At 40.6% G+C, this 19,315-nt stretch overlaps 1 protein-coding gene across 1 annotated transcript in view; it reads right to left on the bottom strand.

Moving 5' to 3' along the window:
• LRP5 (LDL receptor related protein 5) overlaps nucleotides 1-19,315 on the bottom strand; it is a 136,521-nt gene that overhangs the window by 96,386 nt on the left and 20,820 nt on the right. Inside the window, exon 2 of the mRNA XM_014873558.2 lies at nucleotides 9,468-9,864. Within this exon, the coding sequence (XP_014729044.1) occupies nucleotides 9,468-9,864 (397 nt within the window). The remainder of the gene's footprint in view (nucleotides 1-9,467; nucleotides 9,865-19,315) is intronic.

The raw sequence follows: 19,315 nt of genomic DNA, 5'->3' as shown, positions 1-19,315 counted from the left end.
TTTTCCTGCAGCAGTGGTGCTCAAACAGAAGGAGTAAATAAAGGCAGCAGCCAGCCAGTGAAGCCACCTGTGAAACTTGCCCAGAGAATTTCTCATCAACTCCCCCATGGCAAGTCACTCACCTTTGACTCTACAGGTAGCTAGGGCAGTCCTTTCCATCCTTCTCCTTCCACCCTAACATCTTTTGACATTTTTTGGCAGCACAAGGCACAACACAGCACTGGACATGAGACTCTAACAGGCCATAAAATGTCATATTTTAACTTACGCCTGTGAGGAATTTTCAAGAAGGCACAAAGTGTCAAGTTTTCCCTTTTTTGGCCCTCCTTCCTCTGTTTTGAGTGACAAAGCTAGTTCAAACCAAGTTAAAAATACAGTGTCCTGGCTGGAACACAGAGTCACCTGAAGACAGGAATTCTTTTGTACAAGTTATAAATCCTAGAGAGAAGAAACATCCATGGTTATTATGGAAAGAATGACAGAAACTCAGTTAAACCAGCACTGCAAACTTAACTGGAACAGTAATAAGAGAAAATTTTGGGGCAGCAGGAAAGCTTCCTTGGTATGATTTGTGATGAAGACAAAGACAAAGGTTAACTATCCTTTAAATAACCCATGGATCTGATTAAAAATATTAGCCTCCTGTCAAAAGTAATGAAATCTGCTTGCACTAGCTGGGTCATCAGAGAAAGAACAATACAGGAAAAACAGTGGAGAAATTAAAGACTTCAGTAACGTCCTGAAGTCATCCTTAGGCCTTACAGCTTTTATCTTCCAAATGCCTCCAGTTTGCAGGATCAATTCTTACACAAAGAGCAGACACTTTTGATTGGAGCTTTATGGACAGGAGGAGAACACGGCAAAAAGCTCCACGAGGCTTCTCAGAGAAAGAAATCAGTCTGTATCTTAAACAGAGGAACAGATTTGATTCATCCTGATTTAAATTAACCTTAATTCAGGAGCCTGAACTGACATATTATTTCTGTAGGGAAAGAAAAACAAAAGGCTTTCTAAATTTATTTTTTAAAGAATGCTCAAGAGTCTACACCTCTTATGGACCTCCATTAAAAACCAAGCACTTTCAAACAGCCAAGACATCATCAGTGTTTCTGGGACAAATGATGGTTCAGGTCTCACTTTTTTGTTTTTCAAATAGAACCCATTTTCCTCGTGTCCAGTATATTAACAATCCCTATCGTTTTCATGTCACCATTTAAAAAAACAACCACCCAGTATTTAGGCCAGATAACATTTCAGAAAAGTAAGTAGAAAAAGCAACTCTCACTCTGGTACTACCTGTGCTATTATGCCTCCCAGTTTTTGAAGCCAGCTGAAGAGATGCACACTGAATAACAATGAAGAGCCTAAGGCAAGCATTTGGGTAGTTTTTTTGTTTGGTTGATTTTCTTGGTGGTGTTGGTGTTTTTAAATGTAAATTACAGAGTTTTAAATACCCCAGGGCCAGGGCACACCATTAACAATTGTAAGAAAACTAAAAATATCAAAAGCAGTATCTCTGTACACATTAGATCGATCACATTTTAGGACTGAGATCAGGCATCCGAGGAGTTTTATATCCTGCTTGCATTGCAACAGGTCAATAAAACTCTAACAGCACTGAGGCTGTAAAAGAAAATGAAAACACCAATTCCTAAAGAGCTAATGAGAGGGGGAAAAAGCCCTTGTGAGCAAAATTCACCGCTAAGCAGCTATCACAAATCAATACTCTTAAAAAAAAAAAAAAAAGAAGAAATCAAGCAGCACTACAGAAGCTCTAAACAAAAAGCAGACCTTGGACAAACTTGTGGATTACTTTATCTAGTTCTTCAGAGATGATTAACTGTCTTCCCCCCGTCATTGGTTTTAAACCTTAACTCCAGACTTTCAGGGCAGAAAAGAAGGAGGGGCAGTGGGGAAAGAGACAAACATCAAATAATCATTTCACAGCACTTGCACCAGTTCTGTCCCTAAACTGAACTGCACTTTGCTACACCAAAGAAACGAGCTGGAACAAAGCAGAGCAAAACCCAAAGCTCCATCAAAGCTGTGATGTAAATGTATATTTCCTCCTGAACACAAAGCCACCAATAGTCCATCCACTCCAGTAGCCAGAAGCACCAGACTCAAGAGAAAACAAAAAATTCAGTTAGTGCTCTATATGTAAGCACAGTAGCTGCAAGCTTCACAACCAAGCTTTCTAGTCAGAACTTAACTAAATGCAATTCCACAGCAGTCCACAAGTCACTGGGTTTTGGCATATAAATTACCACATTAAATCAGGGCTTAAATGGTACTTCCATCCTATCAGAAGAACGGGACTGAAAACCACCTTGCAAAAACAAACAGATTTTGAAGTTGGCAAACTGCACCCCAGTGGGGTTTTTTGTTGGCTTTGTTTTTGGGTGGGTTTTTTTTTTGTTTGGTTGGTTGGTTTGTTTTCTTTCCCCTGTTAAACTAATTTTAAAATTCCAGGTGCAGGAGCAAAACCAGGATGAAGACCGTATTTCCCCTCAGTTTTAAAGCTGCACGTCATTTCTTATTTCCTGGTGCTTCATGTCTCTTGTCATCATTTTCACAAAGATTAGAAATCAGGGCTGTGCCCTCCAAGAGCAGCTGATCAGCCATCTGAGCTGGAAGGTATCACAGACATAATAAAAAGCAGCCAACGTTGCCCAAACACTTTTTCCATCTCCCAAAATGCAGTACAGTTGCCAAACCTTACATAACCTGCTTACACAAAAGGGGCCAGTAGTACAGATGATAGAAATCAGTACAAACTTCTCCAATTTCAACAATGCTCTCGAACTTATACAAGCCCACGGCACAAAACAGGAGTTTACAGGAAATTGCTATGAAGTTTAGATTCCTGCACATTTAAAACCTACTTCCCCCATCCCACCTTTAAAGCTACAAAAACTCCACTGTGAAATTAAATACCTCAACTGTTTACAGAAGAAAAGAATGTCTATTTTGCGTGGCATTAAGCTGCAAATTACTTACTCAAATTACCTTTCTTTTTTTTCCAAGCACTGAATTTCGAGACCTGGATGTTCTTGACAAAATCATTACGTCAAACTCAAAAATATGCCACAGCAGGTAATCATTACAACTAAACACATTGTGTTCAAAAATGGGTATGAAGCAAACAAAACCCTTGAGAACCAGCTTCTTACAATGGCTTTTATTCTGATTTATTCTTTAAAAACACACCAGATGAGATGCCCCGAATGATGTCTGTGGTTCTTTGATGGGCTCACACCAGCGTGTCCACGTCTCTCTCCTGCTGAGGAGCCCAGAACTGGGCACAGCCCTTCAAGGGTCGTTTCACCAGCACTGAGCAGGCAGGCACAAGGAAACACTGAATTAAAACACATATTGGGACAGTAAAAAAGAACTGTAAGTACATATTGCACTGACTTAGTGGAAGATGGGGTGCAGCAAATGTATTGAACAATGGCAACCCAACTGTGTAAGTCAGGTGCTATCCACAGGTCTCACAACTGCTCTTAAACATTTAGATCAAACCAAAACATTTTATTTTCACTGTGCTGATGCCCTTTAACTCAATATTTAGGGAAAGGTACACTCCAGCTATAGACAAGAATTTGTCAAGGCATGCAACTTCAGCAAGTTTGTTTGCACCCTTGCAATTTCAAACATAATAACAAACAAAACCCTGAGAACATCCTCAGCAGGTTACGTGGAAAAATTCTTACTTCAGCTTATACTAAAGCTTAATTTTACATGGAAAAAAAAATCAGAAACATGTTTTGAGTTAAACCAAAGCATAAAATGCACCCAATGAATTCATCTTATCAAAGAGCTTCCATCACCTCTTTGGTCCCAGAGCATTCCTGACTTCTATTTAAAGAAAGGCTGTCACCATCAAGGACAATAATCTGGAAATTAGAGTAAATAACAATTCCCACAAAAACCTGAAGTTTCTTATGCATGAGACTATTTGCAGCTATTTGGAGACACATATCAAAAGCTTTCCAAGTCCCAGAAATTACAGCCATACCAAGATACTGGATATGACCCTGAACCAATTTTACAGTTGAGTACTTTTCTTTCATTTTAAGATAATAATTGTGCTACTCATGTATTACAGAGTTTCAAATAACTAACCAAAAGCTTCAAAATAATTTTATACTTGCAATTAATTACTAACTAGAAGCACACAGGATATAAACTAATCTCTAGCTTTCAGGCAGCAATAAGCATATTTCATTCAAAACCTGGCCATCTGCATTTTAACCAAGCAGCCACAAGTTAGGGTTTCTAAAAAAGCACAGCCTTTACTCAGAGGATGTTTTTTGCTTTTCTTGTCCACCACTTGCAACAGTCACAAGCTTTTCTTCAGTATTCTCTCTCCTCTCGACTATTCCAAAGGAGATTAAGACCAGAAGATACGCTGCTTAAAAGGTGTCATCATTCACACTTATTTGTATCAAAAGCCTCAATCTACTGCAGCTCATACACATCCCAGTAATTTCACACCACAGGCCAACTTGCTTAATCTTGAGTACCTGCCATGCTGCAGTGTGGGACCAAGGTCCTGGTGAATCACCAGCAAACATCACTGCAGCCTGAAGTGCTGATACAAACATTGTTGTGAGCTAGAACAGCTCCAGGTCTGGGTCATGGCTTTGCTGTGGCACTCAGGAAACACTGGATTAACAACTAGGCGTGCCCGAGGCTTTTCATTTTAGGCTCTGAACTGAAAGCTTTCTAATTGTGATAGCTGTCCCTTCTATAGCCATTTCTTAATATCCCATTTGGTGCATTCATCATCTAATCCTTTCTTCAGTGCCAAATATGCTTTAGGTCAAATGCTTGCAGATTTTGGCTAATTTGCCATGAGCAACCTGAGGCAATGGCTAAGCTAGGCTATGGCACACACTCCTCTGCTGTTCCAAAAGGGGAAGATTGCTCCATCAATGAATTCAGCTTCTGTGGTGGTCCAGTGGCACCAGCACTGCCTCTGCCCAACAGCCCCACACCCTGCCATGGAAGACTTTTTAAGAATGAAAATGAGGAAGGAAACGTAGACAGCAGTTGGCAGCTTTCCTTCAGTCAGTCAAACCAGTTCAAAGGTCCTTACTCTCCTCTTTCACAAACACCATTTCTGCAGATCCCACCAGAGGTAGCAGGCCAGCTCAGGTATGGCAAATTCAGCAACCCCAGTGACTACACCAAGCAATGACTGTGGTTTTACCCACACCAAAAACCCACAAGACAGCACACCTTTTCTTGAGGCAAGCAACTTTTATCTTTCCTTAAAAAAATCATTTCACAGATGTCTCATTTATTGTCTGCTGAGCAAGCCAAGCTGTAGAAAATACAGGACAGGAAGCTGACTCCAGAAGGCAACACAGCAGCCATCACACAAGTAGGAACAAATTCAAGATTTATATTAATCAAAGTAAGTATCTCCAATACATTGTAGACTTTATTAATGTGAACTAACTACTTCATTAAGCACTTAGTGAAAATCAGGTATGAGGATTATGGATGCTACAGATCCTTTACATGGAGAAGGTAGCAAGCCTTGAGATTTTTCTGTCATAGATTTAATGCCCCTTGTGAACACACATTCTAGGGTGTTCAGATCTAAGACCTTCACTACAGGACTGAGAATTAAATCATTTGTTTTGGCTACTCATTCATGCATTCTTTTGAAGATTTCTTTTCAGGAAACTGAAGTTTGCTTGCCATGACACGTGATAAAAACCTGTTTTTCAAATACATTCCTCCTTCTTCCAACAATGTTCATAACACTTAAGTTCTTTGCACTGCATTGCAGGGAATTTGAGCTACCTCTTTCAGCTGGGCTTGAGTAAAATCTTTACATACAATAAACTCAGCTTTGTTAGATGTTGCTATCCTGAACACATATAAATACTTTTGCAAAGGCTGCAAACTCAGCATTAATAACACCAACACTACTGAATCTACCTATCAAGAATGTATATAAATGCTAATGTTCTACAAAACAATGCCAAGAATTTTAGCCTAATATCCTCCATTATATAAAGTCAGCTTAACATAATCTACAGCAGGACTGGGATCTAAATGTTCAAAACAAAGCATCAGCAAATGTTTTGTACTCTCCTCTGTCTTCTAAGTTTATCCTTCACCTCAGGGAAGAATAACTGGATTATCACATATTCTGCTTCCTTTAATTTCTAGAATATACAGTGGGTCCAGTAAGGAAGTTTTAATGTGTATTGGAAAGAATGACATTACATATTAAGCCGACTCCTGTTAATAATGATACACTTTCAGAGTATCAGAAGACCCTGTACAATTAATGATTTTCTTCACTAGCTCTGGGAAGAAGAGAGATCCCCAGATAAGCTTTTAAGTGTCTCACAGCTTGGCTTAAAAAAATGAAATTTTAGGAACGCACTGAATGATTGTTAGGGGAGAGGAATCTCTTTCTCAGCCATAACCTTGAGATAATCACTGCCTGTAAAGAAGGAAGATAGGTTGAGTATGCAAAGGATGCAACTCTCTTTAAAAATGTCACTACACCACAATCATCTGACTTACTACTTAGGAAGCCCATCAGAACATCTGAAAAATCATATTCCTGAATGTCAATTGGAAATCACAGAAAAACAGGCTTCAAAAGGAAACTCCAGAAGTCAACTTAGCCCCTCTCCTGTGTCCCAAGGCTTGGTCATTACACTTCTGATGTTCCTGACAGATGATGACTGTATATTCAACATGTTCTTCTCTATTCTCTCAAACTAGTCTATGTCTTGAAGAATTGTACTCAAAATGGAACAAAACCTACTTTTTAAGCAAATACCACTCTGGGCACAACACCCTGCTGCAAACACCACAACATACAGTCCTCCATCCACCTCTGCCTTACTAAAGCTAAAAGACAAGAGAAGGTGTCACCATTCTGCACAACAACATGTTATTTTCTCAAGAGAGAGACATTGGATGTGTTTTACTTGAAGCATTCTAGACAAAGCCATGGTTGAGTACTAATAATATCAGCTAAGAATTTGCAAATTGTTTATTCGCCCAATTTTGCTTCTGGAAACTGAAGCTGACTGATGAAGTTTTCTTCCCCATTTTCTAAGCTTCCCACCCACACTTCTCTAGTAGAAGCTGCTAAAAGGACAAAATCATATCTGTGGAATGGAAATCCTTCCAAACTGAAAGCAAATAACTAGCCACTGACAGATTGCCTCAACCAGTTTTAAGAATCCTAGTTTGAACTTCATCAGATTTCATGATCCAGAAAAAAAACCCCACAAACTTACTCAGGTGCTCTGATTTAATACTGTTCTGACAGCTGTAGGAACACTGTTAGCCACCTGATTCCAAAAACTTATTAACAAAAAGACAAATTAAAAGGTATTCAATGGTTCTTTTCTCCTACTGTCATCCACTTTTCTTTCCTTGAGACTACCTGGAACAAGGAACATAATGTTCTCTGGGAGCTCAGCCCCAGATTCTGCTGTGCCAAAATCAAATCTCATGATCACTATTTTACAGATGCACCTAGGAAATATTTCAGAACTACCAGGTGGATAGAAGTGGTTGTAAAAGCAAACCTGAATGTTTTATTCCACAAAAACACACGTGACTTCCATTTTTTTTTAAATTTTCTTTTAAGTTTAATATCTTAGGTTTTCAGGCAAACCAGTCTTTGATTCAACATTTGAAGAATCAGTCACAAGGCAAGGAACTGCATCCACTTATGAGAAGTAAACCTGGCAATGGCATTTCATGCAAAGTGCTAGGCCACTCTCTGCAATCCACCTCACCATGAAATACTCAATTTAACATCATATTCTCTCTTGAAATATACTACTGAACTCTACATCTAATTAATCGGCATTAATTAATTCTGCATAGATTACTCGCTGTCACGATACAACAGGATTCCTGTTAGTTCATTTAAAACATCTCTATACGACATTTTGCTGTGGGGAGAATTCCTTTCACCTAAAGGCATCTGTAAGGAAGGCAGGATTAAGAGGATAAGGACCCCACTGGAAAATTCCTTAGGCCCAACAAAGTCACTCCACTTCCCCTTTTACTGGCAATGGCTGTGCCTTTCCAGCCATTATCTCAAGGACACAGGCAGCTCCAGCATTCGACATGTCAACAGAACTAAGGATTTGGGGTTTTTTTGGGTACACACAGTTTCATTTAGCCTTTGTATACCCTTTATGTAATAATCATAAATGTACCTGTAACTCCTCACGTTCATCTGGAAAATCTTATGCAGGAAACACTGCAAAAACAACCCAAGTTCCAGTCTGTGGCATGGAAGGTGCTGACATGGTGATCTTAAGTTGCCCTCTGTTGCCCAGTTTCCATTTTCACTTCTCACACACTTGCAGCAGGTAGTTTCTAATGTAACATTGCATCTCCCAGAGCAGGATAACCACCAAATGCTTTGTTTTTATGGCTTATGCTAAGCCCTTGCATTAACTCAGCATCATTTTTCAAAGAGGTCAGACTCAGTGAAAATATTAATGCCAGATTTTCCTACAGATGAGAAAGCTACCTATATATGTGTAGCTTAGAGGAAGATAAAGTGATCTCTGAGAAGGAATTGTGAAAATGGCAGCAGATCAGGGGCAAACCAGCTCACTTGTGTGGATCTGTGCCCACGAGGGAAATGCACTTTGCTTCTCTTTCCTCGTTTTCACGAGGTCCCATCTAGCACAGCACATCTTCAGTCATCACTGCAAAAGCAAATGCCAGGCCCAAAGGACACAACACCAGCACTGCTTGTGCACAGGGAGAGCAAACAGCACGTGTGAAAGCCTGGGGAGGACTGAAGAGGGAGGGAGGGAGGGAGGGAGGAACCACACACATATACAAATGGTTTTAAGTGCACTAGAAGTGACACAAGCAGCCTGCACTCTTACTACTTAACATGGTCACTTTACAGCATTGAGAATCCAGTTTCACCTGGATACTTTCCTTGCTGGCACAAATATTATTATTCAACATCATCACTTAAAAATATCCTGATTTTGTTTACCAGAGCGTAGCAAGTGAGAACTCCTGTTTCAACGCATGCAGACTTGCACATGTTGCTGTCTACATTAAATAGACATCATATATAAAAGCAAAGTTAACTTACCAGACAAGATGACTGAGAAAATCATCATAATAATAATAAAATGCTTGGAAAATTAATTACTTTTCCAAAGTGCAACGGGAGAAGCCAGGTAATTATACTGGTGGAATATTTGGCTTGGCACCTAAGAACCAGCTGTACTTTTCTTTTTGGCTCAAGGTCTGGGCTGCCATTTCTTGCCACAAAATATTTAAGCTCAAACATATGTTCAGTTACAGATCTTGAGAAAAATACTTCGGGAAAATGTAAAGAGAAACAAAAGACTAGGTGTTCCTTTTCAGAACTAAAATCTCAACACAAATCACCACCGTATCCATTTAAGCATTTAAGCTAAATTAATATTTACCCATGAGCCGGATCCAAAGCTATTGCCCTGGGCTGATCAAGGTCTTGCCAGAAGAGGACTTTTCTAGATGTTCCATTGAGATTAGCTACTTCTATCCTATTGGTTTCTGAATCCGTCCAATAAAGTTTTTTCCCAATCCAATCACACGCCAGGCCGTCCGGGGAAACCAGGCCAGAAACGATGACATTCTGCACCACATTCCCAGTTTGGTTAATGTAAGTTTGCTTGATGGCTTCTTCACTCACATCTGTCCAGAAAACGATGCCTTGTGAATACTGGAAGTCGACTGCAGCAGCATCCTCTAATCCGCTGACCACCACCGTGGACTCCAGCTTGGCGCCGCCGGCATCCACGAGCCGGACATCCCGCCGGTTGGCAAAGAGCAGGAAGGGAGAGGCTGCAGAGGGACAAAACGACAGCATGTCAGCATCACAGGCACCTACACGTGGTCAGGAGCTGATGGGGTGTGTGTGTGTGTGTGTGTGTGGCAGAGAAGGGTTGCTTCTCCCAGAGATTCTGTGCTGTCACGGTGTCTCTAAACCTCTTCCTTGCCTGAGTCAGGCAGGGGTGTAAAAGAGATGGAAGAGCAGGCCCAACTCTTTATCTATGGGATGTAAGTAGCATCTTCCACACAATTAGGAGCCCAAATCAAGACCTTTCAACATCACCTTCTGTCTGTTGCTCCAACAACAGACAGAACAAATTAAGCCTTGACGGTTTAAAAGCTTGGTTCAACCAGCTGAATTAGTAACAACACACAGAAAGCAAGCTCCGATGCCTTTTAGTAGCAGGCTGAAAGCTAACAGCACCAGACACAACAGCCTGAAATGCTCCTACCAAGTGCCCTCCTAAACAGCAAAACCCGTGACAGAGTTTCAGAACTCCTGTCTCCTCTCCTGCACCACAGCAAGAGAAATTCAAGGCACAGTTTGAAGGCAGACCATGACATGGGCTGTGGGTGTTTGTGAAGACTGCTGTTAGCTGAAAGAGGCAGTGAGAGCAAAGGGACAAAAGCTCCCCAGCTTCCCCAATCTGGCTCAATTTTTCTAACTTGCAGTAGCTGCTGGAGCTCTACACCAGTCACCTGCTGACTCCCAGCTTCATTCATTTCATTCAATGCTGCCTCCAGTCACTTGCTACTCAAGGAACAACACATAGAATAGAGCAGTATATATTTTATCTCCTATGGTTCAAGCCTGTCAAATAAATACCTTTAGTTTTAAACTCATGTTGCTGTATGTAATGTATGAGTTACTTCGTGATATTGTCTTCCAGATTCAATTCCTCCTGCACTTTTTAAAAAGGAAGACAGTTTATACAGTGTCTGAATTGCAGGTCTGCTATGCTGGCAGCCCTGTCAGATGCTATTGCCCTGCTCATCAATTCAATCATACATTCTCACTGGAGAGAGTGTGCCTCTGCACATCCCTGAGAACAGCTAACGTGCTTATGTGCAGGCCAAGGACCTCAGTCAGAATATACAACTCAACTTCAGATGAACTCAAAAACATGCACAAAAATTCAGTTTTTATTATTATTCTCCATGGTCTTTTTTTCCCCCCCTCTAAGTCAGGAAAGAGATTGTTTTGTTTTGCTTTTTGAAGGAACAGTGTGCTGATGTCATTTACATCACCTGGTGGTTTTAGCGAGGGTCTTGAACAGCAAAGAGAACCAATTGTTATCATTAATGTTTGACTGAAGATGCAGTATCTTTGTTCTACACAAAATTTAATTCAAGAAAGTTTATACAGCTTGAGGAGAGTTACTTGTCAAGAAATGAATTCTCAGTATCCCTCCTATTTGATTTTGCTGGCTTGCCAAGTCCTTCTCTCAGTCATCTTTAAAAACACTAGGAACAGTATCAGCAAAATCTGACAGGTTAGTTACAGCAAACAGACAAAAAAAGTCTAAAACACCGAGTGCTTGTTTTCTTCTCTGCAGCTCATTGGTTCCCCATAGCCACGTCTGTTTTAAGTGGCACTGTATCAAACCATTTGAACATTTGAGAAGTTTCATGTTAGAAGGCTCTAAGTCACAAGTCCTTTGGGGCAGAGACCTTCTCAAGTTATGCACACTGCCTCACAAAACCAGCCCCACACCCAGTCAAAGATAAAAAGCTCTAAAAAGCCTATGTAAATTTTTTTTTCAAAAATATTGTCCCAAAAACATGTTTAGAAGAATCTGAATAGATGGATTTTCATCTAGACATTTCCATGCTGAAGGCATTATTAACGCCACTACAAAGGAAAAACGAACCTGAAATATCAAGTCCAATCAACAGCAGAGGAACTCAGCAGCTTCTTAACTAAGATCAGACATGAAAAATGTCTAATCCAATCAGTATCAACATTACCCCAGCTCCCCATCCCTTTCAGTGGATTTCTTCCCCGCTGATGTGCACGGCAGGGCAAGCAGCAGGCACATCAGGCATTAACCACCGTGCTCTCTGTCACTTCTGCTCCTCAGAGATGTCCTGATGGAAGGGCAGCTGCATTGTGCTGGCCAGGAGCACCCAGCAGGGAAACCGCACTGCCCTGCCTGCAGCTGTGCTACAGCTTCCCTGCACTACACACCCATGTAAACCGATGGATTATGGAAAACGGCCAGGCTTTATCCCCTTGCAGAACGAGTAAGTATTCCACTTCCTTTGGGAAAAGATAGAACTCTGATTCTGAAAACTATATTCACTTCTCTGCTCCTCCCCACCCGCCTATTTTTTTTAATTCCAAATTTTATTTTTAACATGGTTACAGAGCCCTTTTAGCGCAATACTGGTTAGGGAAACAAACAAACAAGAAAAAGACAAAAACTAACAAAAACCAGTGAACAGCTTCTCTACAGTAATTCTTGCCTGAAATGCTGCTGAAGAAACCCCATGTCTCTCATATAAATAAAAGAAATAAAGCAAAAGTCAGAAAAGTACTTAAAAGAATGCTCTGCTTTCTCTGTCCTGTATTTATCACTTCAGGTCAGAATGTGATGGCTCATAAGCAAGCAAAGTTAGTTCTGGTAACTCTGCATCTTCAACTAAATACAATTTCCAAGATGTTCCAAGAAGAATTCACAGAACTTTTCAAATTGTCAACTTTCCCAGTTAGTAAGCAGCAAATCTGAAAGAGGCAACCAAGACAAGGGATGTGTTTCTAGAAAAACAGATGCATAGCATTTAGTTTCATAAAATTACTAAACTCAACATTTTAGCAATTCAATACTCTACAAAATGACATTCATACTCTACGAATGGCATTGGCAAAACACTTGATTTGCTGTGCCATCAATGCTAGAGATTCAAGGTCATCCCACCCATACAATGGTACAAGTCTATTTTCACTCCCACATGAAAGCAGAATCAAAACTTCATTTCCAAGAATATGAAGATCAATCTCCTTCCAAATCATGCTGTCTTCTCAGTCCTGAACTGGGCTTGATGGCCCACAGAACACCCCTGTCCTTGATGCATTTAATTCTTTATTGCACAACTCTTGACAAGGCAAACTGGAAGGCAATTTCACAGGAATTTCTGAGGGGAGGGATGGGGAGACCCCAAAAAAGCAGCAATAACTGACTACCATTAACCTTCAAATGAGCTTCTTTGTTTCACAGGGGGAAATATCCCTTCCTTGAGAAGTTATTCCATGGTTAGAAGGTTAAGAGACTCAAAGGAACACTGAGTGTTATGCTCTATTTTGATCAGCAATACTCATGCCAACTGCAAATTGCTTGAAAAGGAAAGACCAGTTTCTATCTGAAAAAAATAGAAGAATAAACAGTGAAAGGATGAATGCTGAATGTGGAGGATAAACTGTTTATATCCAGTCTATTACCACCCAATTGAAACGACATTTTAATGCAGTCACCAAAAAAAAAAGGGTATTCTTTCTCAATAAAATTAGAACAGTCCATATTTTTTCCATAATAGGCAACACTTAAAACGTCTGTACAAGGCTGCAGTTCACAGTCTTTGGACAAAACAAAAAAAAAGAACCTGAAATCCCACAAATTTTTAAATAAACTCTAAACAGATAACAGCTTGGACTACACAAAGTTACAGTATTTCTTCCTGCAGCAATTCTACAATCTTACTTGGATTGTGCAGTACTTGATCAAAACCACTTCATTCTAGAAAGACATATTATTTCTGTGCAAAAACCCACCAATTTTCCCGTGGTTTTCTGCTAACTGGAAAACACACCCTTGACTTGACAATGTAGTGAGTTTTCTACACAGAAGCCTATTGTAGAACCCTGTGAAAACAGAGCTTCTCATCAGTCCATTAACTGCAGAAAAGGAAACACTCCTCATCAGGCAGGGTAGGAATCAAGCCAGGGTTCAATTCCCAGCTTTCCCTTTCATCCTTTAAATGCTCATTCCTCGTCTGTGGCCAATTACTGAATTTTAATTGTTTCACCTGCATCAGGAAAGTTGTTTCGTGCAGACATAACTTAAGACTGGAGGATTTCGACACTTTTGTATAATTTATTTGGCTGGCCACCATAAACAGTACCAGTTTCTGAATTCAGTCATTCACTTCCATTGTTTAAATTGTGTTCGTTTAGAGCACTTGAATTTTATTAAGTGCCTCAGGGGTATCCGTTAGCCCCAGTAAATTGACATGGAACAAACAACTAAAAAAATTCACTATATGGTCTTTACTATTCGTTTCAGCAACAGCTTTCTAAAAACCAGTTTGACAGGTCTCAACATACACATTAAGACCAAGATGATCATGAATGATAATCAACAGTGCATTTGTCATCAGTTGTTGGCTTTTTGCAAAGCTGCAACTGTTCTAAGACGAGCTGAGCAAGAGCTTTAAAAGTCCTTTATATAAATTTATATTTATACTACTGCTTCATACTTGTTGACATGCCTGCATTTTGCCTCCTTCCCCTTAAAGCCAAAATAGAAAGACATGACAATACTGAGGCACATGCATGATTTCTACCCTTGAAAGCACCAGAAGCACAGAACAAACACAAATCCTATGTATAGCACTGGAGAAATGCCTAAACTGGTTCTTAAACCAGTTAACTAGGCTGAAGTTCATGGAAGGGTTTAACTGTGATTTTAAGAAAAGTGACTGAGGATCTTGGGAAGCTGGCACACAACATAAAATGAGGGTCTCATTTTAATAAGCATACAAGTGAAAATAGCCATCCAAAATTACAGCATGTGCACCAACTTATATTTTAAATATTATTTCAATCCTTAACAGGACAATTGCAATGGAGACCTCTGTGGTTAAACCATCTGTACTGCTGGACAGAGAGAATAGCATAATTCTTGCAGCAGTCAATGTCCCAAACCACAAAAACATTTATTACCAAGGAGCAAAAACCCCCCCCCCCACACCCCTACCACAGGCATGCAAGATGGCAAAAAACAAACATGTCAAAATTTTTGCATCCAAGGCTGCACCATGTTATGGAAACCCTTAGGCAGGATGTGGAATTAGCATGCATCAGCTCTCTACACTTAAAAATAGCTGCTAGGCAGAAACAAGACTGTGTAAGTAGGGTCCTAATAGCCATAAATTAATTGGAGAAACCACTTGTACAACACAAAGTGATCCCTCTTGTCCAGCTCTGAACTCTCTGGAGCATATGGAGGCTTAGACCTTGGATGTCATAGAATCCCAGACTGGTTTGGAAGAGACCTTTAGGATCATCTATTTTCAATTGGCCCTGCCATGAGCAGGGAGACCTTGGAATAGGTCACTCAAAGCCTCATCCAGCCTGGCCTTGAACACTGACAGGGATGGGGCACCCACAGCTTCTCTGGGCACACCGTGGCAGGTCACACCACTCTCACAGAAAAGAAATTTCTGTTTAATATCCCATCTAAACCCACTCTCTTTCAGTTTGAAGCCATTCCTCTTTGTCCTGTCCATACATGTTCTTGTAAAAAGTCTCTCTCTATCCTGTATGCCCCTTCAGGCACAACTAGGTGAACTCAAAGCCTTCTTTTCTCCTTGTTGAACGACCCCAATTCTCACTGCCTTTCCTTGTAGGAGGGCTCCTCCATCCCTCGAATCATCTTGGTGCCTCTTCTGGATTCTCCAGCAGGCCATTGTCATTCCTGAGCTGGGAAACCATCAATGTCAGAAGGTAAGATGGAATGTTGATCTTCCTGCACTAACTGTACATACTCAGCCTAAGCTTCAGCTTGCCAGGTGGAGTCCTCTGAAGAACAGCTGCCATCCTCAAAACACATTATTGAAAATAAAGTGAATTCCCAGTGTAATAACTAAATTACAGAATATTCTGCTCCAACACAGAGGTAGGTGATAGCAGTTTTAGGGCACAAGACTGAAAAAAAAGAATCAGGACTCGTTGGTTTCACTCCCACACATTTCTTCCCCCTTAGCAAAGAACTTGAACAGGAACCTCAGCCCAACAATTTATAAAAATCATTCCTCCTGCTACAAACATACCCTTCCTCCTGCTATTAATTATCTCAAAGGGCTGCAGTAAAGCCACTCATGCTCAAGTAAGGCACTTGAAGATATTCCAACAAAAGACTCAGTGATGCACTCAGCTTTTAATTCCTGAATGGCTGAGACTTCTCTCTGTGAGCTGATCCTCTCAGTGATGGCTGGTTTATAGCTTGAAGAGGAAAATACATTCCTTCTCCAAATTACATCCCATTCCTCTAACCCTCCTGTTCAATCCATTTGATAGGAATTTTGCCTTCCAAATCATGAGGTTTATCAAATAAGGAGGATTCATTTCCATTTTATCTGATTTTACTTAGAATCAAGGTCTGAAATTCAGGATGAGACCACTAAGAATATCATACATTTACACACATTGCAGGCAATTTTTGTAAACTTTCCTCTTTATCAGCCCATATTTTAAATTATTCACATGGTCGCACCAGGATGACACCAACGTGCAGCAGTCCAGTCCACACTAGCATCCCACATTATCAAACATATTTGGCAAAACTTTTGTTTACATATGCTAAGTATTATCTTAAGTATCATCAAAGAACACCAGAAGACAGACAGGATCTATTTGCTATCAGGCTACAGCAGAAGCAAGGCTGCTCATCCACTACAAGAAGTGACAGGGCTTGAGCCACAAATATATTTGGAAGTGGGTTATGTAAACAAATGATGCAAGTTTTTAAAGGACATCTGGTTTAGCAGCAGCAAGCTGGAAAGAGTCCACAGAAAGTATATAAAAAAGGTTTAAGTGGGTTTAGAAAACATATGAAGCTTGTTCTTCTCATCAAGAAGGCTGTGAGATAAAAATATAATAAAACAACAGACCAATCACAGCAAACACTTCTCTGAGAGGCTGAAGTTCACTGTTTCTTAGCCAGTGGAGAAAGGACACACTGAAGAAACCAGATCAAGTCAGGCTTTGTGGTTTTCATTGATGGGGAAGAGAATGCAGACACAATGCAGAGAGGAACATGTTCTGGAGATACTGGAGCACACTACAGAAGCTACCAAACTGCTTGAAAAAGGTGCAAACACTGCTTTAATTGCAGTTGGATAGCCATTCCCCAGGTATGGTTTTTGTACAGTTAATTCCTGCCTCGGAAAGGAGTTTCTTTTATGTGTCTTGAAATCAAAAACTAATTAAAAAAACCAAACAAACAAAGAAAAAACCTCAGCGGACTGAACTCCCCATAGCACTTCTCTGAAAATCTTGATTAAGAGTGTCTGGGATTGGTTGTGTTTATGCCAGGTTTTACACAAAATACTTTGGAACTTCCCAGTAACTCACATCACTGTTGCTGTTGCCCTCCCGAAACAGATGAATTTTGTAGCTTTAACAAATAGTGATGTTAAAATATTGCTAAATAAACTTTTGTTTTCTTTTTTAAATAAACAAGCAGCAAGTCTTTTGAAGATCTTGTTATATTTTTCACATTGCATAGGGTTCCCACACACACAATAATGACAGGGTTTTAGGAGGATGAGAGTTACTTCAGACCACTGGTTTTGTTTGGCAGCCTAGCTTTTAAATAATAATGTTAGCAGTAACAACAAAATATAGCACTGATTATATACCATTTCATCTCCACTGGCCGAAATTAGTTCATTTCCCTTGGTCAAGAGATGCCAAAGTATTTCTCTGAAGAGCATGCTCTGCAGAAGTCTGGCAAAGGTGCTTTCGGCAGATTATGGAATTTAGGATTTGTTCCGTTTAGCTGGGTGGCAATTAAATATTTTTAAAATCTCCAACAACACTCTCTGAACTTATTCATTATTCTTCTGTCCCGTTCCTAGTTATAGTACCTATTTCAAGTAAAAAAAAAAATTCACACGTCAAAAAAGCCAAGTTACTGGATTCAGTGTGCATACTTCAGAGCATCTCTGCAGATCCTGGAACAAGCTACATCTGTTCAAGACGACTTTTACATGGACACGTTATTTTCAAGGAGGGTTTCTCAAACTTTTCCCAAGACCACCCATCAAGCACACCACACAAATGCCTCTCCTGGTGCACCAGGCAGTGCCTCTCTCACACTGCCCTCAGTCCTGCTGTAGCACATGCTGGAATTGCTTAGGCAGGACAGCATATTTCATCTTCTAGCACAGCTTCAGCAGCTGGAAAGGATGACAGCCAAGCCCATGTGAGCTGACAACACTACAAGGACCACCAAGCAGCACAGAACATACTTAAAGGTCCGCTGAAAAACTAAACATAACCCAAAATATCAGCTGTGATTTGGGGACACATCAACTTACGAGGAGATACTCATCAGATAAGACTTGCAAGCACTTTAAACGTTTACAGAACATGAGTCACTGGAGCATAAAGCAATTTTTATTTGGTCTGTATTGTTAGAGGAAATTTCTAAACATTATTGCAAAACTGGTTCTTGGCAATCTCTCTCTGTGCAATACACAACTGGTGTTCAGCCAAACAGTTTTGAGGACTGCAGCCTCATGCAACCCTGACTAGCTAATGGTCAGCAGATAAAATCTCTGCAGTCTGAGCCCCCACATCTTCTCAACCTCAGGAAAGCTGTCACCCGAGCTTTTTACAGAGGTTAAAATATACATGTGATTTTCCTAAAAGCAGTATACTGTTCTTAACCACTTGTTTGTTCTTCTGAGGCTTCTGCTGCAATTTGCTATTCAGGAACCACAACGCACATGACAGCTTAAATACAAATATACCATCTATTGGGGATTAGGGAATTGGCTTCAGACAGACACCACCAACGAGCTCTGGAAACTAGTACTTTGAAAATGGCTGCTAAACTGATCATTCTCCAGTCTTACAAGTCAGCTTTTGAGTTTGGTGCTGGTTGGAGATTAGAACCCACACTTAACTCCAAGGGAGCTTAAACTGACAATTTCCATCAAACTTCAATGACGATGGCCAAAGTTCCCAAGGTACACTGAAAATCCCACACTAAATAAAGACAGTAAACCCCACAAAAAAGGTGGAAACTGCCCTTCTCCAAGAACAAGTAGGCAGCAGTACTTGACAGGTCTGCCTTGGGAGGTTTGAGTCCAACAGCGCTGAAACGGAGGAATTGGAAAGCAGAGACCCACGGCACACACACAGCGCTCCACTGGCACCACAGCCAGCCTCCAATCCTCCTGGGAGTTAAATTAAGAACAGTGTGGCACAAGGAAGGCATCACGGCTCCCACACACCGCCTGCTATTTCAAGATGTGCCGAGCAACTTGTGCAGACCCATCCCAGCCAGTGCCCGGGATGCTCAGCTCCTCCAGCCGCACAAAGCCGGGGTCTGTGCTGCCCCTAAGAGAGCAAGGTGCTGCCAGCACAGTTTATAACCCTTGGCCAGTGGTACAGGTAACCTTTAATGACAAATGACTTGCACTGAAGGAAGAGGAGTATTGCTTTATGGTGCAAAAG

The sequence above is a fragment of the Sturnus vulgaris genome, chromosome 6 (assembly GCF_052056855.1).
Source record: "Sturnus vulgaris isolate bStuVul1 chromosome 6, bStuVul1.hap1, whole genome shotgun sequence".
NCBI classification, from domain to species: Eukaryota; Metazoa; Chordata; class Aves; order Passeriformes; family Sturnidae; genus Sturnus; species Sturnus vulgaris.
The sequence above is the reverse complement of the archived record's forward strand: the minus strand, read 5'-3'. Positions and strand labels throughout refer to the sequence as shown.